We start from the raw sequence: 26,946 nt of genomic DNA, 5'->3' as shown, positions 1-26,946 counted from the left end.
TACGCCTCGTCTACACCCTGTTTCCGTAACGCCTCCATGACGGCTGACGTTTCGACTGAAGCAAACACTTTTCGTGATCAATGAAAGCTGTATATAAGGCTTCGATATATTCTCCACATTTCTCTATCACCTGACTGATAGTGTGACTATGGTCTATTGTTGAGTAGCCTTTACGGAATCCGGTCTGGTCCTGTGGTTGACAGAAGTCTAAGGTGTTCCTCATTCTATTTGCAATTACCTTAGTAAATACTTTGTAGGCAACCGACAGTAAGCTGATTGGCCTATAATTTTTTCAAGTCATTGGCGACGCCTTTCTTGTGGATTAAGAATATGTTGGCCTTCTTCCGGAATTCCGGTACGTTTGAGGTCATGAGCCATTGCGTATGCAGGGTGGCCAGTTTTTCTAGAACAATCTACCCACCACCCTTCAACAAATCTGCTGTAACCTGATCCTTCCCAGCTACCTTCCCCCTTTGCATAGCTTCGAAGGCTTTCTTTACTTCTTCCGGCGTTACATGTGGGATTTCAATTTCCTCAAGAGTATTCTCTTTCACTTTATCGTCGTGGGTGGCGCTGGTACTGTATAAATCTCTATAGAACTCCTCAGCCACTTGAACTATCTCATCCATATTAGTAATGATATTGACGGCTTTGTCTCTTAACTAATACATCTGATTTTTGCCAATTCCTAGTTTCTTCTTCACTGCTTTTAGGTTTCCTCCGTTACTGAGAGCATGTTCAATTCTGTCCGTATTATACTTCCTTATGTCAGCTGTCTTACGCATGTTGATATACTTGGAAAGTCCTGCAAGTTCTATTCTAGCTGTAGGGTTAGAGGCTTTCATGCGTTGGCGTTTCTTGACCAGATCTTTCGTCTCCTGCGATAGCTTACTGGCATCCTGTCTAACAGAGTTACCACCGACTTCTATTGCACACTCCTTAATGATGCCCACAAGATTGTCGTTCATTGCTTCAACACTGTGGTCCTCTTCCTGAGTTAAAGCCGAATACCTGTTCTGTAGCTTGATCAGGAATTCGTCTATGTCCCATCTTACAACTAACTCATTGTTCGGCTTCTTAATACCAGGTTCTTCCGTTCCCTCCTCAAGTCTAGGCTAATTCGAGTTCTTACCATCCTATGGTCGCTGCATCGCACCTTGCCGAGCACGTCCACATTTTGTATGATTCCAAGGTTAGCGTAGAGTATAAAGTAGATTTAATTTCTAGTCTCGCCATTCGGGCTCCTCCGCGTCCACTTTCGGCTATCCCGCTTTCGGAAGGAGGTATTCATTATCCGCATAATATTCTGTTCTGCAAACTATACTAATAACTCTCCCCTGCTATTCCTATAACCTATGCCATATTCCCCCACTGACTTGTTTCCAGCCTGCTTCTTGCCTACCCTGGCATTGAAGTGGCCCATCAGTATAGTCAGAGCCCTTCCATGTTTTTCTGGTCACGAAACTCCGCCGTCACGCTATGGGAGAAGTTCATATGCTGCCCAAAGGTGCCGCGACGCGGCGCCACTGTGCCACAGAGGGCATCGTTCGCGTACAGAAACGCGTGCGCCGTGCGAGGCGAGCCGAGTGCTCGGGTGCGTTCTGTGCATGTGCTGCGCTATTTCTCGAGTGCTAGGCTGCTTAGTTGATGTGGCGGGGTGGGACAACGATGCCGAACATTTGCTGCAAGTAACAGCTGAAAAAGTAGAATGGTGGTATCTCTAACAAGCAATTTAAAAAAAATGCTGTATTTGTGATGTGGATACTTGTGTTCGTTTGAGAGTTGTTTTGCCATGTGTTATGAAATGCTCATGCTTTTCACTTTCTTGTTTATATAAACAATCGATTGTGCATGCTGCATTTATTGCCATTCATTTGCTCGTGTTTGTGTCCTGCCCCCAAATGCATATCTCTCACGTTTGATTTTATTTCTTTATGCTTAATAAATCAGTGTCGTGCTTTCAACAATCTTTTCGTGACAGGACACCTCTGTGCTGTCTGTATTTCTCTCCGCTTATTTTAATGATGAATGAATGATCGTGCTTGTATGTTATTTTTGCACCAACACGTTCTATTTCTTTTCTTAATCGAATTATAAAGTTTTTAACATATTGTAAATAGTTGCGCATTAAGAACCAAAACACCCAGTCTCGTCGTTTCTGCGTCGAAACCACGAGCAGCGTGAATAAGTGCTGGGCGCACTGACCCTTCTAAACGACTGTTTGCTAAGGCAATTGCCTAATTACAATACAGCTAGTTTCAACTGCGCAGGTCCTAACACTTCACGTTCGCCTCAATCCGTTGCTAAAAGCCGCACCCAAGACATTTAGTAGCGAAGTGTCTTGCATTAATCCTAACTAAATCTCATTCAGAAATGGCATCGCTTTGCAGAGAAATCTTAAGCGCATGGAGCAGCTCAATTTCCTTTTCTTCGTCATTAAGTATTCTACGGTAGCAGCCCTTTGCAATAACAATTTCGTTTTTCTGATCTCCTTATAAGATACTGTCCACAGTCAGAGTCCTTCTCTGCCACAGTTTAGCAGAAAGTGAACAGCTGTGCTCGGCGAACAATCTCGCGCTATGCGCAACGGGGAGTTGGCGCTTATTACTGGCAAGCGGGGGTGCAACAGCCCTTATGTTTGCATTTGGTGAAAAGTGGAACCACTGGCGCTTTGTTGCGAATGCGCGGAATTTAATCTCAGGCAAATATTAAAAACCGCAGCCCACCAAAGTGTTGACGTGAACGGCGATGATGTAGAAATGTGAACCGGAGACCAGCCGGCCGTGTACAGCGGACGCATTTCGACAGGGGCGAAATGCAAAACACCTGTTTATTTAACTTTAGGCGCATATTAAAGACATTTAGTAGCGAAGTTTGTCTTGCGTTACTCCTACCTAAATCTCATTCAGAAATGGCATTGCTTTGAAAACCTTTAGTTGCATTTAAAGACATTTAGTAGCGAAGTTCGTCCTGCATTGATCCTACCTAAATCCCATTCAGACGTTTATTTACGTTTATTTAAATTTAGGTGCACCTTAAAGAACCCAGGTGGTCAAAATTAATCCTGAGTCCCCCACTACGGCATGCCTCATAATCGTATCGTGGCTTTGGCTCTTAAAATCGCTGATTTTTTTATTATTTTTTTTTGGTCTGGGACCGCCGCAAGCTCCATGTTATGAGCGGCTTTTTATTTGTCCCGGCTGCTCATATCATGGCAGAAGACGCGCACAGGCAGTAATTTAAGCATATTCAATGTTAAAAATAGTTACGGGAAACTAAAGCGATGGTTGAGGAAGTTGAGAAAGCTAGAATACCGGGGCTGCCCCACACACAACCACAGTGGTAGCGGCGTTCGCATGCCCTCTCATGCACGGTTGCGCCTCTAGCGGCGGGCGCTGGCTCTATATGAAACTGACGCGGCAGTTTCATGACCAGAAAAAAAAATGGAAGGACTATGGTATAGTGTATATTGTTTGGAATTTACCCATCGGCGATTCCACGTCTTCATAGAAGATTTCGATTCCATGTCATCATGATTGGATGTAGGGGCGTAGACCTTCACGTCCTTCAAATTGTATTTCTTATTAGGTTCACAAGACCTGCCATTCTCTCGTTAATGCTATAGGATTCCTGTACGTTACCAGCTATATCCCTATTATTTAGGAATCCGACTCCTAATTCTCGTCCCTCCTCTAAGCCCCGGTAGCACAGAAAGTGCCCACTTTTTAGCACATGCTTCATTTGTCCTCCGAGCCTCACTGAGCCCTATCATATCCCATTTCATGCCCGCTAAATCTTCCAATCGCACTGCTAGATGTCATGGAATCCATGGAAGAATCCAAGTATCCATGGAATCTTCCAAAGAAATGCGTGAAAAATAGGCAGCGTTTTAGCAACATTCTGGCATCGTTGCTGTTCTGTGCACTGAAGGTAGGTGCCGTTACAAGGGCCTTTATATCATCCGGTGTAGACTTAGCTGCCCGCAGGTTAGCGATGATTGGTCGAACGATGATGACATCAGCCGGAAGCGAAGCACGCGGGAGGACGTCCGAAAAGCCACGAGGCACACCAGGGCTATCACCAACAGGAGTGAAATGGCAGTCCATAGGTGCAACATCGAGCAGATTCACGTACCGGAACAAAGAAGCGTGGAAGATGAGGCATCGTCGCCGCAGTAGAATCCAGGGAAGTATCCAAAGAACTGCGTGAAAAAAACAAGCAGCGTTTTAGCAACATTCCGGCATCGCTACGGTTTTGCCCACTCAGAGCAGCGAGAAGCCTCTGAGCGTTGTTCTCCCTCGCCCACGCTCCGCGCAGACCACGTGGTATATCACGGCTCCAAGGTCCCGATTTTCATATGCGTGATGGAAAGTTACCGCGCGAGCGCTCCGTAGGATTGTAAGCGTGTGATTTGCATGCATCACAGGTACGCGACTCGCTCGGGTTCGGTTTAGACCAAGACATACGATACAATACAATACAATACAATACAATACAATACAATACAATCTTTATTGTGCATAAAGAAAATAAAGTACATATAGCAAACCTACCAAAGCCTCAGCGGGCTTGACTGGCACTCATACTACAGACATGGCACGCAGTCTTTTCCTCACGCTTGCGTGAAGGAATGTTACGCTTATTTTTGGTCACGTGGTGCTTGAAACGTCATCCACACCTAATTTACATTCGCGTCACGCTTCACCTCACACTTTAGCGTGACATTAAGCTTGGTATTTTTTAGACATCACGAAAAAGAAGAAACATTACTATGAAGGTAAGTGGCACGATACGAAAGATGAAACGGAAAATCTTACAGAAGATCATACGCGCCTATAAAAAAAATGTCAAAGAGGAATCGTGTGCAGCTAAAGCCTCGTTGAGACTTCGAGGAAAGCATGGAGTTGGCGCCATCTTTAATCTGGAAAGCCCCATGGCTATCTATTAGATAAACATTATGAGTGTCAAGTAGGCTTCTTATTCCTCAGGACACTGTCCGTCTAATGTGGGTACCCGTTCATGCCTGCAACCCGGATAACGAAGCAGCTCAGCTAGCCGCTCGAGCAGCAGTTAACCGGGAGGTGGCCCGGATCGTCAGCTTGAACTCACCCTCACATATCACGAATTGACCAAATTTTGTAATGATTCGCCCAGAGCCTATCCGTTCCCAAGCACCATTCCCTCCTGGGAGCAGGCCACGACTGTACGACAGCTGCAGACTTGATCCGTGCTAAGCCCCAAAAGGTTGGCTAAAACTTCTATGCAAGAGTTTAAACCTCATTACAGGCACTGCGAAGCACTAACCGCAGACCAAACCCACATACTTTAGGGGTGCCCATCCAACCCCCCACCAAGAACGAATATTCGGCAAGCTCCCACGGTCGATGCCTGGGAGCGTGGGATCAAGACTAATGACCCAAATCACCAAGTCATGCTTGCAGAATTGGCTAACCACGTCACGGCCACATGGCGTCCGCGCTAGCTCCTCTCCCAGAGTTTCAACAAGGAATACGCCTGCAATAAAGTTTAATTTTCCAGTGAAGGGTAGCATAATTGAGGGTGGCAGTGTATAACGTGTTTTGATGCAGTAAGAAATTTAGTCGGCGTAAGTTCGATTAGGATGTTTGACATGAGTCATGGCTGTTCGCACTATTTAGACTCACAGGCGCCTCAAAAATCTAAAACAAAACAGATGTGCGTATCCTGCATTGCAGGAAAAGCAGGTCTCTGGAGCTAATTCAGGCCTTGTAGAGCGTTACCCTTCTTGTTCTCGACGAGAATGTTTGTGTTAACCACTTTTCTTAACCAATTATTAATTGCCGGCTTGTTTCTGGTCTGGCTGTTTCTGATGGACTCTTGCAGGCGAAGTTCAACGACTTCAAGGTACAGAACATCGTGGCCAGCTGCGACGTTGGATTTTCCATCAAGCTTGAAAGCCTCGCCCTCAACCATGCGCAGTTTTCATGGTGCGTACACGCGGCATCCACAGCATCTTTGTTTTTTAGGGAAAGGCCATTGTACGGTTATTTCTGCTGCATCACTAGTCTTTCTACTACTTGTGTATATCCTGTTATACATTTATCGAGGATACCTCTAGAATGACATCTTATTTTGCTCAATTCCACATGGCTCTCTGGGAGTACATTGATGCCACTCGGAGACACCGGCTACTGATTTACTTTTGATCTACCAAATGAGGAACTGAACACAAAATAATTTCATCAATAGTTTTCAGTTGCAACAATACAGATTCGTCAAGGAAAGCCCACCTGGTCAAACTTATTACACCGTCTCTCACTAGAGCGTGCCTCATATTTAGATCACTGTTATGGCACTTAGAACTCTAGAATATTTTTTCTTTGCCTAGAATATTTTAATCAGATCTTCCAAACGCAAGTCTGATGTGATCTTAATAATGTTCGAAACCTTCCACCTTAAATACACATTAGTTACTTCCTTAGCTTGGTGTTGTTTCAGACATACCACATCTGTTTTCTCCTATCCTAACCTAGTAGTTCTGACAAGGTCACCGGGGGGACGTGAAGTAAATTACATTTGTTTCGCAGTTAACGACTACCTTTCTACAACCCTGCTCCGGTGCTTAAATATTGTGATGTTTAAAACTGCCCTTTGTGTGCATTAAGTTTCAAGACATTGCAGATTGCATCCCATCATTCGTGTCATTTCGCTACGACAAGCACGGCTCCCCACAGAAAAGTAGCCTAACCCCAGCCCACGAAGTTTTGGCTCATTGTTTTGTTGTCTATGATGGCGCCCATTTTGTTATCTTCCTTTCAAGCTGACGCGAGAGATTGAAGGCACAAGAGGGAACGTGCAGCAAGTATTTCTAGAAGACAACGGCTAGAAGCAATGTTACATTACATCTCGTTCTATGCCGCAAAAAGTGTAGTACTGACGTGTGTGGGCGAATCACATCCAACGACATGAAGGGTAGCTTCTTGTTTCCAAATGAACGAGACATATGCTATCAAAAACCAAGTTTCTTACGGGAACAGTCGGCGTCAGCTTTGTGTAGAGCACGTGAACGGTGGCTTCCGGGACACTCCGGAGACAGCCAGCGACGTCTAACACACGCTGCTGCGTGCGACGTATAACGGTAGCTGCTGGGCGCCTTTAGGCCCAGAAACTACCGTTAGACGTCGCTGGCTGGCTGCTGAGCGCCCCGGAGGGTGACGCCGACTGTACATCTTAATATTATTAGGTACACTTCCCAGGCTGCATCCCTTTCACACCGCACGTACTGGATGACGTATTGAAACTATTTAGTTTGTGGCTTCACCGCAGTGGGAAACTGTTTTGGTCTCCCGCATTGTGCAACATGAATGTCAGGTTTTCGTTTTTTCATTCTTGATTTGGTGCGCATTTCTGCGCAAGACCAGGTAGAGTAGTTCGCAGTTGTCCCTGCGTGATGAGACAGATGGCACAAAGGAAGGTGGCTGTTCTTGTCCCTTAGCGCTCGCAGGCGTATTGCGTGCCACTGTCTTCAGTTGCAGCGTTGCCTCAATTAGCAATATCTCTCGGTAACTTCATCAAACTTTCACTTTCTTTTGTAGGGCTAAATCAGTATTGCAGGTTATTGACTGTGCGCTTAGACGAGAACCTTATATCTTCCATGCCCTTGAACTGGCCGATAGTCCGCTTTGCGAAAAGGGCACCGTCCAATATTGCATTGGGTTCCTGGACACTGCGATGCTAATAGAAATGAGCTTGTTGACGCAGATGCAAAGTAAGCTCTCCGCGATTGAGATTCCATATCACTGCCATTTACCAGGACTGATGCTAAGGCAGCGCTAATCTACATCATGCGCGTAACTAAAACGAGCTAATGGTCTCAGCCGGAGCACTGTCATCGCCACTTGGATTCACTTGATCCTGGGCTTCGATTCGAGATACCATGTAACATCGACGAAAGCTACGCGAGCCGTCTACGCAGACTAAGACTTGGCGTGGCCTTTACACGAAGCTATCGCCGTGTTGGCCATGCGGATAGCCCGGACTACGAGAAATCTGCTTTGCTAGACACTCGACGACACGTCATTTGTGTGTGCGCGCTGTACAAGCAAGAACGACATTCAATGAAGAAATATTTCGCAAGCGTCGATAACTGGAAACTTTTTGGAGGCCTGGTTTTAAGCCCATGACTAAAGTAGTCCTTTTGTCGAGCTATGAAGGCGACTATAGGTTTTATAGAGTTTATGGTTAATTGTAAATTCTTCATTCCTGCCTATTATTGTCATAATTCTTTTTCTGCGACTGCGGCGGAAAATTGCCGCGCGACTGGCCGCCCATTACACTTCACGTGTATTTGAGGGCTTCATTAGGGTCGGAAAAACAATTTTATGTAACATGTACAGAGCAACAGAAAGCAGTATCGATAGTTTTTCGTATGGTTCTACAATTTCCTCATCGAGAATTTTCATCTAATCAAAATATTTGAGAAGTGTAATATTACTAATTGGGTGGATTGCAAAAAAGGTTATCTCAGAGCGAGGGCAAATAACATTACCTTGGTCCTGTCCAGATACGCGGCATTTACATATATTTAAATCTGCGTGCACGATATATGGAACACCAAACACACTATATATATATATATATATATATATATATATATATATATATATATATATATATATATATATATATATATATATATATATATATATATTGAAATACCACGGTCAAGACGACGTTTTATACCAAGAAGGCAAAATATGCCGCTGACGGAAAAACGAACGGCCGCAGGTGATTGATGATGACTTTGTACAGGTGAAGATGAAGTCCGCATAAATGCTTACACTAATTTCCCCTGTGGACGGAAGGGGGCCAGCCTGGCCGCACATTAGACAGTTGAACGGGGATGAAAGGGCTCCGGGCGGGAAACCTGCACGATCTCTGTTCCGCGGCATAGTCGGTCACTTGGGGCAGCAAGAGGTGTGACGCGATAGTTCACCGGTGAGGTCTGCGTTATGACTTTGTTGGGGCCAATATATCGAGACTCAAGCTTCTCACATAAACCGGGTGTTCTTGCAGGTTTCTATTAGCGGCGAGAATTAGGAGTGGCGCCCTCTCGCGAGTGACGTCACGGCCAGGACGCCGCTCGCTCCGGCTCGCTCGGCTGCCGCGCGCTCGTTCCCTTCGTGTATGCTTGGGGTACAGGTGGATCGAGCCGTACGTATTGAAGAATACGGCGGCTTCTTTCAGCTGCCATACCTCAACCACAGTTTCTTCTTCAAAAGCGTGTGAGTCGAGAAACTTTGCGGCTTAGATATCGCAAGCTCAGTAGCGTTAAAGGGGTCTACTAGGTTTTGCAATGCATATATGTGCCGTGTCTCTCGGTAAATTTTGACTAAAAAAAGAATATCTGCAAATCCAACGCGCGAAGTTGTGTATGATGCTTCGCTAAACACTTAACATTCCTTTAGTATTTAGCTATGAGAGGCATTGCATTTTACGTGGAAGAAAAATTTGGTAATTGGCGTCAACATGTTATCCGATGTTAGAAAGACACTGCCCAGCGAAGCTGTCATCATGATTCCTATTACTGTGGTGTGTTGTTCTATTCAAATATGGCCATTCATTATAGCATAAAAAATAGGCGCGCATTTCTTATGCAAAAGTTGACTGCTACTTTCATCCCCCTCTGAAACAGGCCTCCAAAAAACGAATTTCTCATGACTGCTAACACGACGGCGCGTCATGTAGAGTATTTACATAGTTAATTCACAAACACCATAGTAGCAATCACCTGAGAGAAAAGTTTCGTTGTTAAGATCGAGAGCCACTCAATTGAAAGTGATGAAATGTTTCATAGTGGCCCTCAGTAGCCTTTATCGACAATATGGCACACCCCTGATCACGTAACGGTAGTAATCGACTGTCCGTATGGCGAGGCACGCTATGTTCTCGAAACCTCTCAGTTCACAACAACTTCGTATTAAAACCATAGAGCATTTTTTTTTTACAGCGCGACCTGGAATGGCTAAAGTATTCTCGAGCTACTACACCGTAGCTTAGATTGCCTACAAAAGGAAAATTCAAGCTCCTTCTGTCTCACGATGTCTCGATCCAACGTTATTTAATTATACAAACGGATAACTATTCGCTTCGGCGGTACATAAAAGAGAACCTTGCAGGCTAAATTAAGTTTGTTCTAATCCAATCGCAAACATTCATAAAGCACCACAAGCCTTGCATATACTTTCACTTGATATCTGACCCTCAGCCGGGGGAATTTCGATATCTTCAATATTGACACGTGTATTTATATTTATCGGGCGAACAGGTTTCGCCGCCTAACAAATCTTATCGCACAGCGCGGGACGCGCTTGCATGTATCCAAAGTTTCTGGAAAGTTATCGATGCTTCTATCCGCAGTCTGTGTTCGCCAAACCTTGCGTTATCTGATTTATTCGCCTGACGCAAATGATGTAAAAGTAGAATTTTATGGAAGGCACGCGGGTCCCAATGATTAGTCTGGAACATTCGACGACTCTGTATAAAAGCCGACGTGCTTGACCCGCTGATCAGATTTCCGACGATCGCCGACTGTGTTCGCCGGTATCGTTGCGCTTTAAGTGTAGCCTGTTTTGTGGGCACAGGCACGCCCAATAAAAGCTAGTTTTGTATTCCACCGTATTCTTGCTTTCTTCACCGTCACTACCCCGTGACATCTGGTGGAGGTGCTTTTCGGTCATGTACCGGACGCCCCCGACAAGCCGTGATCCAAGCCCAGAACGCAAAGAGAACACCAACGTAGTCCCGGACCATCGAGCAAGCCGCCGTCTTCAACAGCTGCCCATGGAGCACGGACTTCTGCCGGACAAGACCAAGAAGATTGTGACCAAGGCTACCCCAATGGCAGCCCCAGCGTCCCCCATCGTGCTGCAGCAGCCCAGGGAACCACCAACGTTCCGCGGTTCCACATTTGAGGACCCGGAAAGCTGGCTGGAAACGTTTGAGAGGGTCGCTATGTTTAACAACTGGGGAAGTGACGACAAGCTACGACATGTCTATTTCGCATTGGAGGACGCCGCCAGGACGTGGTTCGAGAATCGAGAAGCCACCTTGACGACGTGGGACCTCTTCCGAAGCGGCTTCCTGGAAACATTTACAAGCGTCGTGCGAAAAGAGCGAGCCCAAGCTCTACTGGAGACCAGAACGCAGCTGCCGAATGAGACGATCTCGAACTTCACTGAGGAAATGAGCCGTCTGTTCCGCCACACCAACCCAGAAATATCCGAGGAGAAGAAAGTACGCCTACTGATGCGTGGTGTAAAGGAGGAACTTTTCGCCGGAATGGTAAGAACCCCACCGAAGACCGTCGACGAGTTTCTTCGTGAGGCGATGAGCATCGAGAAGACACTGGAATTGCGATACCGGCAATTCGACCGACGCACCAAGCCGGCAAGCTACGCCGGAATCCAATCACTGGCTACGGACGATCAGTGCGAGACCATCAGGGCCATTTTGCGCGAAGAACTGCGCAAGGTCTTGCCATCGTCGCAGCCTCAAGTGGCCTCTATCGCCGACATCGTGAAAGAAGAGGTGCACCGATCGCTTGGAGTTCCTGAGGTGCAACAACAGGTTCCGCAGCCCCAGCCAGAAGCGATGACTTACGCAGCCGTCGCACGCCGTCAAGGTCCCCCTCCGCGACCACGCCAGGGTACTGCAACGCCGCAATTCCGTCGTGCACCGCCGCCGCCGCCAGCGCGCGCACCCATCGCCCAGCGCAGCTACGCGAGGAAGACGGACATTTGGTGAGCCCCCGACCATCGCCCGCTCTGCTACCACTGTGGTGAAGCCGGCCATGTGTACCGCCGATGCCCATACCGCGACTTGGGACTGAGAGGGTTCGCCGTCAACGCGCCGCGTCCACAGCTTGGGGAGCGCCCACGTGAAATCGCCGATTACCTAGCCGCCACTCAGTGGAACTCTCGACGACCGTCCCGTTCGCCGTCACCAGGCCGCTACCTGTCACCGCAGCGCCGACCATACACCGGTCCAGCTTGGGGCCGCTCTGCGAGCCCATATCCAGAAAACTAAAAGCAGCAACCGATGGAGGTGCGGTTGCTGTTCGTCGAACTGACGAAGATCCTCCGCCGCCGACGAAGTCGACGAAGAAACCATCTCGACGACCTAATGACGACACGCCGCCGTCCCGACGAAGTCAGCAAGCCAAGACTACACCAACGAAAGACGACTTGACGACGCGATGTTCCAGCTTCAGTTCAACACGACGCAGTCGTGACGCAGCCGTGACGCAGCCGCAGACCTAACTGCAACGCCATACAAAAAACCACCGACCTCGACGTGCTTCTCGACGGCCACACAGTTAACGCCTTAGTGGACACCGGTGCTGATTACTCCGTCATGAGTGGACACATCGCCGCCCAGTTGAAGAAGGTTAAGACTGCATGGGAAGGCCTTCAAATTCGCACCGCTGGTGGACACCTGATTACGCCGACTGGAATCTGCACGGCAAGAAAAACCATTCATGACCGGACTTACCCTGCCACCTTCGTTATCCTCCAAGAGTGTTCACGAAACGTCATTCTCGGTATGGGCTTCCTGAACCAACACGGCGCAATCATCGATCTGAAGTCGAAGTTAATAACGCTGTCGGAATATAAAGCGATACCGCTGGAAAGCCTTCGTAGTCACCATGCCTTGAGTGTGCTCGAAGATCAAGTAAACATCCCGCCTCGCTCCAGCATTGTTATTTCGGTCGGCTCCGAAACACCCGCTTACGTAGAAGGCGTCATCGAAGGCGACCAACGTTTACTGCTCGACCGTGAAATTTGCGTCGCAAGAGGGATCGCTCGACTGCACGGAGGAAACACGAAAGTGTTGCTGACAAACAGCCAGGAGTTCAAGTACATCAACAAGGGCACGAAGATCGCATACATCGAGGAAATTCAGGAAACCAGCGATGCCTTTGTCCTCTCTGATTCTGTTGCATCTACCCCGACGACCGTAGTTCCCGAGCCAGACTTCGACATAAATGCAAGTCTCCCCGTGATTAAGCAGCAACAGCTCAGAAGTCTGCTTCGACGATACAAAGACTGCTTTTCGACGTCATCAAGGATTCGACAAACACCAGTCGCAAAGCATCGCATAATAACCGAAGAGTGCGCTCGACCACTACGCCAGAGCCCTTACCAAGTTTCGACGCGAGAACGCGAAGCTATAAGACAACAAGTCGACGAAATGCTGCGCGACGACATCATCCAGCCATCGAAAAGCCCGTGGGCGTCTCCAGTTGTTTTAGTGAATTAGTGAAGATAAAGGACGGAACCCTACGTTTCTGCGTCGATTATCGTCGACTGAACAAAATCACGAAAAAAGACGTATACCCCCTACCACGGATAGACGACGCATTGGATCGGCTCTGCAATGCTAAATACTTCTCATCGATGGACCTCAAGTCTGGCTACTGGCAAATAGAAGTCGACGAAAGGGATCGCGATACGACCGCCTTCATCACGCCAGACGGCCTCTATGAATTCAAGGTTATGCCATTTGGATTGTGCTCGGTGCCTGCAACGTTCCAGCGCGTGATGGACACGGTTTTAGCAGGATTGAAGTGGCAGACCTGTCTTGTTTACTTGGATGACGTCGTCGTCTTCGCCGGAAATTTCGACGATCACCTTAGGCGGCTTGCAACAGTACTAGAGGCCATGAAATCATCAGGGCTCACTCTGAAGCCAGAAAAGTGCCGCTTCGCTTACGACGAGCTTCTGTTCCTAGGCCACGTCATCAGCAAATCCGGAGTACGCCCCGACCCACAGAAAACAGCTGCCATCGGAAAGTTCCCGCAGCCAATTGACAAGAAGGCAGTGCGTAGATTCCTTGGCATGTGTGCCTACTACAGGAGCTTTGTCAAGGACTTTTCACGCATCGCTGAGCCGCTAACGCATCTAACCAAATCTGATGTCGAGTTCAAATGGCAAATGGCGCAGGCCGACGCATTTCAAGAACTAAAACGACGCATGCAGTCACCGCCTGTACTCGCACATTTCGACGAAGACGCCGATACCGAAATCCACACTGACGCCAGTAGCCTAGGCCTCGGTGCCGTCCTAGTCCAGAAGAAAGACGGACATGAACGGGGGATATCCTATGCTAGCCGGTCGCTGTCAAAAGCGGAAGGCAATTATTCTACGACTGAAAAGGAATGCCTCGCCATCATTTGGGCTACAGCAAAATTCCGCCCTTACCTATATGGCAGGCCATTCAAAGTCGTCAGCGACCATCACGCGTTGTGTTGGCTAGCTAACCTAAAGGACCCTTCAGGACGACTGGCGAGGTAGAGCCTCAGACTGCAAGAATATGATGTCACGCTGATCTACAAGTCCGGACGAAAACACTCAGACGCCGACTGCCTATCACGCGCCCCCATCGATCCCCCGCCGCAAGACGACGAGGACGACGACGCCTTCTTTGGAATAATAACCGCGAAAGACTTCACTAAACAGCAGCGAGCAGACCCGGAGTTAAAAGGCCTCGTCGAGTACATTGAAGGGAACACCGACGTTGTCCCTAGGGCATTTAAGCACGGGTTGTCATCGTTCACGCTACAAAACAACCTGCTCGTGAAGAAGAACTTCTCACCAGTCCGCGCCAGCTACTTCCTTGTTGTATCGTCAGCGCTGCGTCCAGAAGTACTGCACGACCTACACGACGACCCAACCGCTGGGCACGTCGGATTCTCCCGGACGCTGTCGAGGATACAGAAAAGGTATTACTGGTCGCGTCTCACCGCCGATGTCACCCGTTACGTCAAGACAGGCCGAGACTGTCAGCGGCGCAAGACACCACCGACAAGGCCAGCAGGATTACTACAGCCGATCGAACCTCCTCGTCGACCATTCCAGCAGATTGGGATGGATTTATTGGGGCCGTTTCGGACATCAACATCCGGGAATAAGTGGATCGTCGTGGCGACGGACTACCTCACCCGCTTCGCTGAAACTAAAGCTCTACCAAAAGGCAGCGCAGCCGAAGTGGCGAAATTTTTCGTCGAGCACATCCTGCTGCGACATGGTGCCCCAGAAGTCCTCATCACCGACAGAGGAACGGCTTTTACAGCAGAGTTCACCCAAGCCATTCTGCAGTACAGCCAGACAAGTCACAGGAGGACAGCTGCCTACCATCCGCAGACGAATGGTCTCACGGAGCGCCTGAACAATACCCTCGCCGACATGCTAGCAGTGTACGTCGACGTCGAACACAAGACCTGGGATGCCGTCCTGCCGTACGTAACATTCGCTTACAACGCGGCGGTAGAAGAAACAACACAGATCACCCCGTTTAAGCTGGTTTACGGCAGGAATCCGACGACGACGCTCGACGCCATGCTGCCGCACGTCACTGACGAGGAAAATCTTGACGTCACTAGCTATCTCCAGCGCGCCGAAGAAGCCCGACAGCCCGCTCACCTGCGGATCAAGAACCAGCAGAGGACCGACAGCCGACACTACAACTTCCGACGACGCTTTGTCGAGTACCAGCCCAGTGACCGTGTTTGGGTTTGGACCCCTATACGCCGACGAGGACTGAGCGAGAAGCTTTTGCGTCGCTATTTGGGACCGTACAAGATCATCCGACGTATTGGTGCACTGGACTACGAGGTCGTGCCAGACGGCATTTCGCTGTCACAGCGGTGCCGCTCACGACCTGAAATTGTCCACGTTGTGCGTCTCCAGCCGTACCACCAGCGTTGACGACCTTTGGGTCTTCGCGTAACTGACCTTTGGACTTTGTTTCTTTTCGTTGGTTTGTTACTTATGTTTAATAAGTGTCCTTTTGTGTTTCGCTCTCCTTGTAGCATCGGGACGATGCTTTTTAAGAGGGGGGTATTGACACGTGTATTTATCTTTATCGGGCAAACAGGTTTCGCCGCCTAACAAATCTTATCGCATAGCGCGGGACGCGCTTGCATGTATGCGAACTTCCTGGAAAGTTATCGATGCTTCTATCCGCAGTCTGTGTTCGCCGAACCTTGTGTTATCTGATTTATTCGCCTGACGCGAATGATGTAGAAGTAGAATTTTATGGAATGCACGCGGGTCCCAACGATTAGTCTGGAAAATTCGACGACTCTGTAGAAAAGCCGACGCGCTTGACCCGCTGATCAAATTTTCGACGGTCGCCGATTGTGTTCGCCGCTATCATTGCGCTTTAAGTGTAGCCAGTTTTGTGGACACAGGTTCGCCTAATAAAAGCTACTTTTGTCTTTCACAGTACTGCTACTGTGTTCTTTGGCGTCACTACCACGTGACAATATGTCCCATACTACTAATCATTCACGCTTCGACTTCTTTCTGGCTGCAGCTATGCGGTCCAGCAGGCATACTTCACTAAAAAAATTGGGCCGAGCAGTCTGTGTCAGTTCGCCAAACAGATTCGTCATGTATATTCCTCAAGCAACAAGCACCAGTAAATTTCTCAAGTGAGCTTGATTTGATTTGATTTATTAATTTTCATTTGCACACACACATGTACAAAGGACTGGTAAATGGAGTTGGATGAGGGAAAAAAGCCGCACAGACGCGGCTTGAGGTAACCTCACCCCCTTAGGTACAATATGGTTGCATGGGGTAACACATCAAGCGCCATATAAATTACATTTATATAGTGGCCATAAAACACTGCAGTTATACAATATATGAAAGAACAGTGAAATATTTCCACAATAACAATGTAAAACACACTGCGGCATTGAAATAAATAAATGATATACACTTGGTAAGATAGACAAAAAAAGAGTAACATAACATACATTATTAATCATTAACAAACGCACTATAAAGAGGTGAGTTGAACGTGTAGCACGGAAAAGGGAACGTATATTGGTACATTCCTATTTGTACTCTTTAAATATCTGTAAGCCTTCATTAACTTTACTTCAAATTTCCGCCGCTTAAAAAAAATAAACACGTGAAGAACCGCCTAATGTCGACAAGCAGTTAAAGAAGCAAGTGAGGCGTGTAGAATCTAAGCTCCAGTATTAGTTAAGTCCCCGTGCTACTGCCGAGCGTTTCTGTGAGGAAATGCAAAAATTCGATATTATACCATGAACTATTCGTCGTGAGCAAACCTGTTTTAGCGGAATCAAATCAACGTAACTGCTGCAGAAGTCATATATAGCCAGCTTTGTGACATACTTGCTTCACCGCGGCAGGTATGGTATCATAACTGGATTCCTATAGGCTATGCTTTTGGGATTGTCTATCCGCGTATGAAAAACCCGCAATGGGCTGGTCTGCGTCGCTACGGCTGGCACTGTAGCGTTGCCTTCGAGAGCTGCATTGCTGTCTAAGAAATTAGCTCTTTGAATAAATGTTCCCAAAGGAAGACGTCGTAAAAATATATTTGAGACGACCACCATAAGTATACAAGCAGAGAGAACGAGGGCGAACAAACGAAAACACCGCAGAAAGCACCCGGACAACGCCCGAACTGTAGCAGACTACAGGCGCGAGTCCGTGCCCTGACGTCACGTGAGCGGCGCTCGCAGCGCCGCTCGCGTTCGTTCTCGGGGCTAATAGGAGCACATCGTCACCAGGGCGGTAGGAAACGACGCGGTGAGAGGCATCGTACCGGATGTTTGCGATCGCCTTGGCTTGCTTCAGTGTTCATACGGGCGCGATGACGACACTGTGCAAGACGAGACACAAACTGGTCGCAAATGAATGGCGAAGCGTTGACGGGGCCAGAGAAGAAAGAAACGTGGAGTGATGAGGTTGGGTGGCGGCAGTATACAAAGAAAAATGGAGAGTATCCGGTGGTCCGTTGAACAGACGTATTGTATGCAAATCTTACAAATGGAGAATCGCATCCCAGTTACGATGGTCAGGGGAAATATACATGGATAGCTTGTCCACAGCGTGCGATGAAATTGCTCTGTCAGGCAATTGGTTTGAGGGTAGTAGCTAGACGTTGTCTTGTACAGGGTGTTGCACGCTTGCAGATCTCGATTAAGAGTGTCTGAAAGAAATGCCTTGCCTCGGTCACTCAAAAGAACATGAGGCGCCCCGTGACGTAAGTAGATAGCCTGCAAGAAGAAGGCCGCTACTTCTGAGGCAGCTCCTGAACGTAATGAGGCTGTTTCAGCGTACCAGGTCAAGTGGTCGACAGCAGTGGCGATCCATCTGCTGCCCTCTGGAGTAGGTGAGAGTGGCCCGAAATGGTCAATGCCGACGACAGAGAAGGGTTCTGCTGGTCAAGGAAGTTGCTGTAGCGTTGCGATCAGAGCAGTAGTATGTCGCTTACGATGTTGACAAAGCGTGCACGCGGCAACATATATAGCTATGCTCGTGGAAAGACAGGCCAAAAGATTGGCTCCGTATGCGCTCGTGTGTTTTGCGGTAACCCAGGTGGCCTGACGTAGGGTCATCGTGTGAGGCCTGCAGAACTGCTGCACGAAGAGAGCGTGGTCGAACGGGAACCAATCGATGGCGTTCCGGGTGAAAAATGTAACGGTAGCGCACGTTGGCTTCGAACTTGAACAGTTTGAGGTGTTTCCGTAGCCTGGCATTGGGTGGAGATGAAACACCGTTAAGGCGATTAGTGATACCATGGCAATAAGAATTGGCGCGCTGGTAAGTGGAAAGCACTGAAGGTCGTTTTGATGGAGTCAAGGAGGAAATCGGTGTAATAGACGATGCGTACTCCGTGTGGCCAATTTGACAAGGTGATGTGGTTTGCTCCGATGATGGTGGTAGTGGGCATCGTGAAAGAGCATCGGCATCTTGGTGCTTCCTTCCGAATGAGTATATGACATCGAAATCATACACTCGGAATAGGACTCTCCAGCGGCTCCGGCGTCCAGACAAGTTTGTGATTGTCGACAACCAACATAGGGCATGGTGGTCGGTCACAACCGTGAAATGTTGACCGTGAAGGTATGGACAAAATTTCTAGATGGACCAGACAACAGCCAAACATTCTTGTTCGCGGCTTGCATATGCAACAACCTTTTCGCAAAATTCATGGTCGCGCTGCAGCAGTACGGCACCAATTGCTTCACTACCTACGTCATTATGCAGTAATGTGGGCGCCTTGTCATCAAAATGAAAAAGAACAGGTGGGGATGTTAGTGCGTGCTTGAGTTCTTGGAACGCGCCTTCACACTGATCGTTCCAATTGAAGGAGCTGTAACTAGCAAGGAGCTTGTGGAGAGGCGAGGCAATGCTGGCGATGTTCGGGATAAAACGTCGAAAGTATGCAGCGAGTCAAAGGAAGCTGCGCAGTTCTTTTGCATGAAGTGGGCTTCGAAAATTGAGCACTGCTGTATTATTGTCCGGATCGGGCTGGATGCCGTCTTTGCTAACGAGATGACCAGGGAATTTAATCGCTGTGCTAACGAAAGGGCACTTCTTCGTGTTTAGTTGAAGTCCGCCATTAGAAAGAGATGTGAGCACTTCAGCTAAGGGCCAAACAATGAAATCTTCCTTACCTCAGTAAGGAAGCCTTCATTGCGGTGAGGCTACCTTATGTCACTCTGAAAGCTTCCATAATGAGGGGCCCTCCGTTAAGGCTTCCTTAGTGTTTCCTCAGCATACGGTAGCTCCAAAGCTACCTTCATGCGTCCTTACGCCGTCCTGGCCCTGAACGAGCGCTTCACCTCACTGATCACGTGACCTTTGCTTGCGCATAAGCGCTGTCGCCCTCTTGCGGAGAAGCGCGAGCACGGTACGCCTTGCCAGGCATGTTCGTTTTAATCGCGCCTGCGGCATGAAAGCGTTGCTAGGCGTTGCTAGGCGTCGCACGACGCCAGCGTGCCAGCGTCGTGCGACGCCTAGCAAAAGTTTTGCACTTTAATGCGCTACTTTCTTTAAGTTCAGTAAACAAAACTAGAAGAAAGCGTCCACGCTTCTCTATAATAGCTCTTCAATTTAAAGATTGTGCGACGATACAACAGTTTTTATTGAATAATGGTGTTCGCGTGAGGCTTTTAAGAGATAATCTCGAAGCCAGGCATGCGGCAACCGCTCCTTACGTGAGCACCAGTGAAGGTAGCTTTCAGAGTACGCTTGCTTCCTTCATCGCTCCTTCGCTGTAAGGAGGCCTCACGTAAGGTTAGGAAACGCTCGAAGGAAAGGAACGTTTCATTGTTTTGGCCTAAGACTTGAGGATGGTCAGCGAAAGTTGAAGAATATACCATGATGTCGTCGAAGTAACATAGACAAGTTTTCCACTTGAGGCCACGGAGAACAGTCTCGATAATTATTTCAAATGTAGCGGGAGTATTGCATAGGCCGAACGGCATTGCGTTAAACTCGCAAAGACCATCCGGAGTAGAAAAGGCGGTGTTTTCTGTCTTCGCATCGTGCATTGGAATGTTTTAATATCCGTAGGGAGTATCAAGGCTGGAAAAGTATTGCGTGCCTTGCAAAGAATTAAGGGCGTCATCGATACGGGGCTTTGGGTGAATTTCCTTACGGGTGATCTTGTTTGGCGCACGGTAGTTAACACAAGATCGTACCGATCCATTCTGCTGAATTAAAATGACGGGTGATGACGAAGAACTGGCGGAGGAACGTATGATGCTTCTTTTCAGCATATCGGCGACGTCCTCCTCGATGATTTTACGTTCGGCCAAACAGACTCGGTAGGGACCACAGCGTACAATTGTCTGGCCATCGGTGACAATACGATGAAAGGCAATGGAGGTTTGTCCGAGTGACGAAGCAATCATATTTTTACGGGGATGTTGAGAGTATATAAAAACTATATTGATATGGAACGATGAAGGAAGAGAGAGAGGAAGAAGATCGAGAGACCCTCGCTGCGTGTTGTTAGTAGTCAGCCATTTTAACCCCGATGACTCTGCTTGTATATGCATTGTAAATACAATCTTATACTATCAACATCCCTGTAACATATTGGTGAAAGGTGCCGGTTACCACGGCTCGAAGCGGAGCTCCGCAGTGGATGTCACATCACCGTCCTCACCATGAATGACGGTGAGCGCTCGGAATCAACGTCGTTGCCGCTTTCAACATCACCATCGCCCGCTACGTCGCTGTCCCCTTCGGTTGTGGTTGCGCAAGCCAAGGATCCCGGAACTTTCAGTGAGACTGATGGCGCTGACGTTGAAGAGTGGGTGGCTACGCACGAACATGTGAGCGGAATCAACAGATGGGACTCTACCTTATGCTAGCTAACCTGTTATTCTACCTAAGAGGTACGGCAATGGTTTCGTTCGAAAACAATGAAGAGGAGCTTACCAGCTGCGACCAGTGCAAAGAGGAGTTAGGTTTCGCAAACCAGCCGGCCGCAAAGTTGCGCAAAGCAGCAACAGGCGTCTCGTGACCAATCCCCCACAGAGTCCTATGTTTCGCATATCCAGGACGTGCTGGCGCTTTGTAGTAAAGCCTATCTTGATACAACAGAAGCTGAGAAGGTAGGGCATTTGCTCAAAGGAATTGCTGACGACGCCTTTAACCTACTCATGTGCAAAAGCTGCTTTACAGTTGATGCTATCATCCACGAGTGCCGACAATTTGAGCAGGCAAACACCCACCGTGGTTGCTCAGTGGCTATGGTGTTAGGCTGCTGAGCACGAGGTCGCGGGATCGAATCCCGGCTACGGCGGCCGCATTTCGATGGGGGCGAAATGCGAAAACACCCGTGTACTTAGATTTAGGTGCACGTTAAAGAACCCCAGGTGGTCAAAATTTCCGGAGTCCTCCACTACGGCGTGCCTCATAATCAGAAAGTGGTTTTGGCACGTAAAACACCACAATTTAATTTTATTTGAGCAGGCAAAGCGGACGCGTCCTGCACCCATTCACCAGACTTCCCAGTACTGCGGCAACTTCGAGGTCCCCGCAGGGGCCTCTGCGTGAGCAGGCGTTTGGTGTGTTGCGACACCATGTACCCGAGCACACGAGGGTAGGACCCTCCCGCGTGTAACCAAGCGCGAATTAGCCGTGTCCGGGGAAAGGGGGATCCTGGAGGTTGAGCCAATGCTGAGTGTTCGGACCTTTAAGGCCCCCCGGCCGAGGCGACACACCTCTTTGGCCTCTGCTTCAGGTAGACGGCACCCCCGGACTGACCCACCCGTGGGAAATCGGCAGTCACCTCTTCCTGTCTCTCTCTCCGCAAACCTTCGTCTTTATCTCTCACATTTTGAACTTTCCTGTCTTCTTCTCTTTTCCATTTACTTCATTTCCCCACGGCGACAAGGGTTAACATTGTGTATGTGCCCTCCCTTGAGTATAATATATTAGGTTATAGTGCCAATGTACGGTTGGCGCCTGCAGCCTTACACGTTAAGGCCTGCAGCGTCCCTATGTTGGGCTCCGTGGTGGGTGGCCGCCATTGCTGCCCAAAACGAACTAACATACTAAGGGAACACCCGCATTTCCCCGCATACTTGATCGTCACTCATAGAAGAGGGGACGCACCGATGACTTAAGTACATATTTGACCCGCACAAAAGAGAACTACCCGAAATACCACGTTGTACATAGTGAGAACGCTGCAAAACAAGCCAGACTCATTTCACCATTCATAGTTTCAAAATCTTTGACCGAAGCTTTAGGGTCAGCTTAGAGGGTGACGAAAATGGCAAGCAGAGACCTTCTTTTTGAGATCCCTAAAAATGAATACGAGAAGATAGGTAGTCTGTTGACATTTGGTAACACACCAGTTTCTGTTACACCACACCAATCAATGAATAGCTCACGCGGAGTCGTGTCAGGGGCAGGCCTTCAAGATTTGACAGAGGCTGAACTCCTCGAAGGGTGAAAAGATCAAAATGTTACTGATGTAAAGCGTATTACCCTTAGACGGGACAACTAACAAATTCCGACCAAACACCTCGTCTTACCATTTGCATGTATCGTTCTGCCGGAAACCATTGCAACAGTCTACATTAGGCTAACTGTCCGACCATATATTCGAAACTCCAGACGTTGTTTCCAAAGCCAAAGATTCGGCCATGGCTCGCAAAGCTGCCGTGGTCAAATAACTTGTGCAAAATGTGGAGTGCAGGCCACCCCTCCGACAAGTGCAGTGGCACACCTCACTGTGTAAACTGCAGTGGTGAACATCCAGCCTACTCGCGCTCCTGCCCAAACTGGAAGAAAGAAAAAGAGATTATCACCCTTAAAGTCAAGGAAAATATTTCGTTTAAGGAAGCCTGTAAAAGGTGCTCACCTTTCCACAACACACCTTATGCTGATGCTGCGCGTCGGGGGGCAGCGTCGCAGCGGCCATTGCCAAATGCGCAGCCCGCGAGCAGCGATCAAGTACCTTTGGCCCCTTCCCCCAGGGTCGAAGTAGGTAAGCCTACTCCATCCAACCAGCAAACAGTCCAGGCTGCCCTTGCGTTGCCGGCCACACAAGAGGTAAAATAATAATATATGGGGTTTTACGTGCCAAGACCACTTTCTGATTATGAAGCACGCCGTAGTGGAGGACTCCGGAAATTTAGACCACCTGGGGTTCTTTAACGTGCACCTAAATCTAAGTACACGGGTGTTTTCGCATTTCGCCCCCATCGAAATGTGGCCGCCGTAGCCGGCCGCCGTAGCCACACAAGAGTTATCGGTGGCAACCTGCGCTACACGCAGTGAACCCGCAGGACCGATAGCTGCCCAGGCGGCAGACAAGGCCGAGGCTACCCCAACCTCCCCGGCCCCTCCTAGCGCTGGCAACAGCCAGCGTAGCTCAATCCCACAGGTAGCCCCATCGACATCCGGGCTGGTGGGCGCACGCCCTTGCCTTCCGAGGCGGGGCTCTCTGAGGAAACTTCTCGCTCGCAAGAGTGCGTGTCCGGCGCCTCACAAAAGGCAATGGACACATCACCTATCCTCATGGTGCGCCAAGCGCCTCAGGGGTGGCGAGGCTCCCTCGATCGCTTTAAAAAGGGTGAAATCCCCGTTACAGGGCCTGGAAAGAGCTCTGTGATGTAGCGCATCACTTATGTTTCTGTATGCACTGCATCAATTTACATTAAATATGGATACACAAATCATTCAATGGAATGTCAGAGGTCGTCTTAGGAACCTTGATGATGTGCAGGAGCTTCTCCACAAACACAATCCAAAATTGCTGTGTTTACAGGAAACGCACCTAAAACCACAACACCCAAACTTTCTCCGACCGTACTTCACGTTTCGCAAAGAACGCGATAATGCTGTTGTATCATCAGGCGGTCTTGCCATTTTTATCTATAGAAGCATTTCGTGTCAGCGTTTACATCTACAAACACCCCTTGAAGCAGTGGCGGTTCGAGTTGTTCTCCTAAACAAACTCCTTACCATTTGCTCCCTTTACATACACCCACATTACAAATTAAACAAACATGACTTTCAGTCCTTTATAGGTGAATAACCTAAACCTTACATTGTTCTTGGCGACTTAAATGCGCACAGTTGCCTGTGGGGCAACTCTCGTATAGATGCGCGAGGTCGTCATGTTGAACAGTTCCTTTTCTCTTCTGTTGCGTGCCTTCTGAATAAGGAGGAAGCCACATATTACTGTCTTGCAAACAAAACCTTTTCTTCACTTCATCTCTGCATAGTTTCTCCTTCTATTCTGGCTGAACTCGAATGGGAAGTTACAAACGATCCTTACGGAAGCGACCACTTCCCCATACTACTACGAGCACTAAAAGAAAACGAATATCCACCACAGGCGTCAAGGTGGAATGTTGACACAGCTGATTGGGAGAAATTCCGAACCCTCACTTGTATATCATATGATGACATGTCCTCGTTAGGAATTGATGCTTCTGTGGAGTATTTTACAGCCTTCATAACAGATTCCGCATCTAAATCACAAGGAAATGGCTTGTCATGCAAACGGCGTGTTCCGTGGTGGAACGACGACTGTAGGATCGCTCGTAAGCAACAGAACAAAGCGGCGGCGGGGGTTGCTACGCGCCTCTTCCACTGCGGAGAATCTGATTAACTTTAAGCAAGTAAAATCCCAAGGAAGGCGCCAACAGGCTAGAAGAGAGAGCTGGCAGAAGTTCTTATCGGGTATCAACTCGTATACCGATGAGGAGATCGCCTGGAAAAAGGTTAATAGGATAAGAGGGCGGCAAACATATTCACATCCTTTAGTAAACATACAAGGTGATACCCTGCTTGATCAGGCAGACTCTCTTGGGGAGCACTTTGAGAGCGTGCCAAGTTCCACCAATTATTCAAAACCCTTTCTCAAATATAATCAAATAGAAGAATGTAAGTCACTCATAAAAAATGGCCACAGAATGAACCGTACAACTGTCCTTTTAGTATTGCCGAGTTGAGAGCTGCCTTGAACGCATGCAAGAGCTCTGCACCGGGATCTGATAGAATCATGTATGAAATGCTCAAAAACACACACAATGATACGCAAGTTACACTACTTACACTTTTCAACACTATCTGGGATGCAGGGTACCTTCCAACCGCATGGAAAAAAAGCCATTGTGGTCCCTGTTTTGAAACAAGGCAAGGACCCTTCCGCAGTGGCAAGTTACCGCCCAATAGCCTTCACAAGTTGCATTTGTAAGTTATTTGAAAAAATGATAAATAAGCGACTCATCCATTTCCTTGAAATGACCCAAATGATTGATTCCTATCAGTGCTGCTTCCGAGAAGGGCGCTCCCCAACCGATCATCTGGTATGTGTTGAAGGAAATATCCGTGACGCATTTGTACACAAACAGTTTTTCATGTCCATATTCCTCGACATGGAGAAGGCGTATGACACAACGTGGCGGTACGGCATCTTGAGAGATTTGTCAGAAATGGGCATTCATGGTAATGTGCTAAACGTAATAAAATCTACTTGTCCAATCGTACCTTCCGGGTAAAAGTCGGCAAGGTACTTTCACGTTCTTTTACACAAGAAACTGGTGCACCCCAGGGAGGAGTTCTCAATTGCACACTTTTTATTGTTAAGATGAGAACACTCCGTGCTTCCTTACCACGGGCTATTTTGTATTCCGTCTACGGGGACGGCATTCAAATTGGTTTCAATTCCTGAAACCTCGCAGTGTGCGAGAGACAGGTACAGCATCGTTTGAACAAGGTGTCACATTGGGCAGAGAAAAATGGATTTAAAATCAATCCTCACTAGAGCTCTTGTGTTCTGTTTATAAGAGAGGCCTGGTTCCGGATCTTTGCTTAGAACTGTGCGGACAACAAATACCTGTAAACAAAGAGCACAAATTTCTAGGTGTTATACTTGACAATAGACTCACTTTCGTCCCACACATTAAACATCTTTCATTTATTTATTTATTTATTTATTTATTCAGTTTACCCTACAGGCTCGGAGGAGCATTGAGTAGGGGGGGTTACAGAAAAATGACAAATAATTAACGCAAAGAAGGGAACTGCATAGTAAGAGAAACAAATACGTTTGTTCATTGGAAAAAAAAGAACGCTGTTAAACATTGGAAAAATACATACAAATTCAAGGAAATACAATGGAAAACAAAGTCCAAAAACAATACAAAGGCGAATACAATACAAAGTCGTACAAAAAAGTCAGAGGAACATGTGAAGTTCCAAATGTTCACGAAATTTCGCAGGATCTTTTATTGAAACAATATTATTTGGAAGGCTATTCCATAGTGCGATGGCGCGCGGTAATGCAGAGTTATTGAATGACTGTGTGCGGCCAAAAATGCGCCTGAAACTGAGATGATTATGAAGTCGGGTAGATGTGCGAGAAGGAGTTTCAAGCGACAGGCGGCTGGACCATGAGTTATAGTAGTATTTATGAAAGAGGCATAGGAGAGCAACGGAGCGGCGGGAATCCAAGTCCGGCAGGAGAACATCGCGTTTAATTTGGGTAATGCTAGATTGACGACTGTAGTTAGAAGTTATAAAGCGGGCAGCACGATTTTGGATGGATTCCAATTTATCTATTGGGTATTGTTGATGAGGAGACCAGATCGAAGAAGCGTAT

The 26,946-nt window shown here is 47.9% G+C and overlaps 1 protein-coding gene across 2 annotated transcripts in view; it reads left to right on the top strand.

Annotated features, from left to right (window-relative positions):
• LOC139051574 (uncharacterized) overlaps positions 1-26,946 on the top strand; it is a 464,967-nt gene that overhangs the window by 348,513 nt on the left and 89,508 nt on the right. For both annotated transcript variants that reach the window (XR_011509431.1, XM_070528543.1), the window contains exon 5: positions 5,863-5,966. Coding sequence is in view for 1 of the 2 variants with exons in the window: in XM_070528543.1 (XP_070384644.1) it covers positions 5,863-5,966 (104 nt within the window). In the remaining variant the exon portion in view is untranslated. The remainder of the gene's footprint in view (positions 1-5,862; positions 5,967-26,946) is intronic.

Source organism: Dermacentor albipictus, unplaced genomic scaffold (assembly GCF_038994185.2).
Source record: "Dermacentor albipictus isolate Rhodes 1998 colony unplaced genomic scaffold, USDA_Dalb.pri_finalv2 scaffold_12, whole genome shotgun sequence".
Taxonomy (NCBI): domain Eukaryota; kingdom Metazoa; phylum Arthropoda; class Arachnida; order Ixodida; family Ixodidae; genus Dermacentor; species Dermacentor albipictus.
Note: the sequence above shows the minus strand (reverse complement) of the source record. Positions and strands in the feature narration are given on the sequence as shown.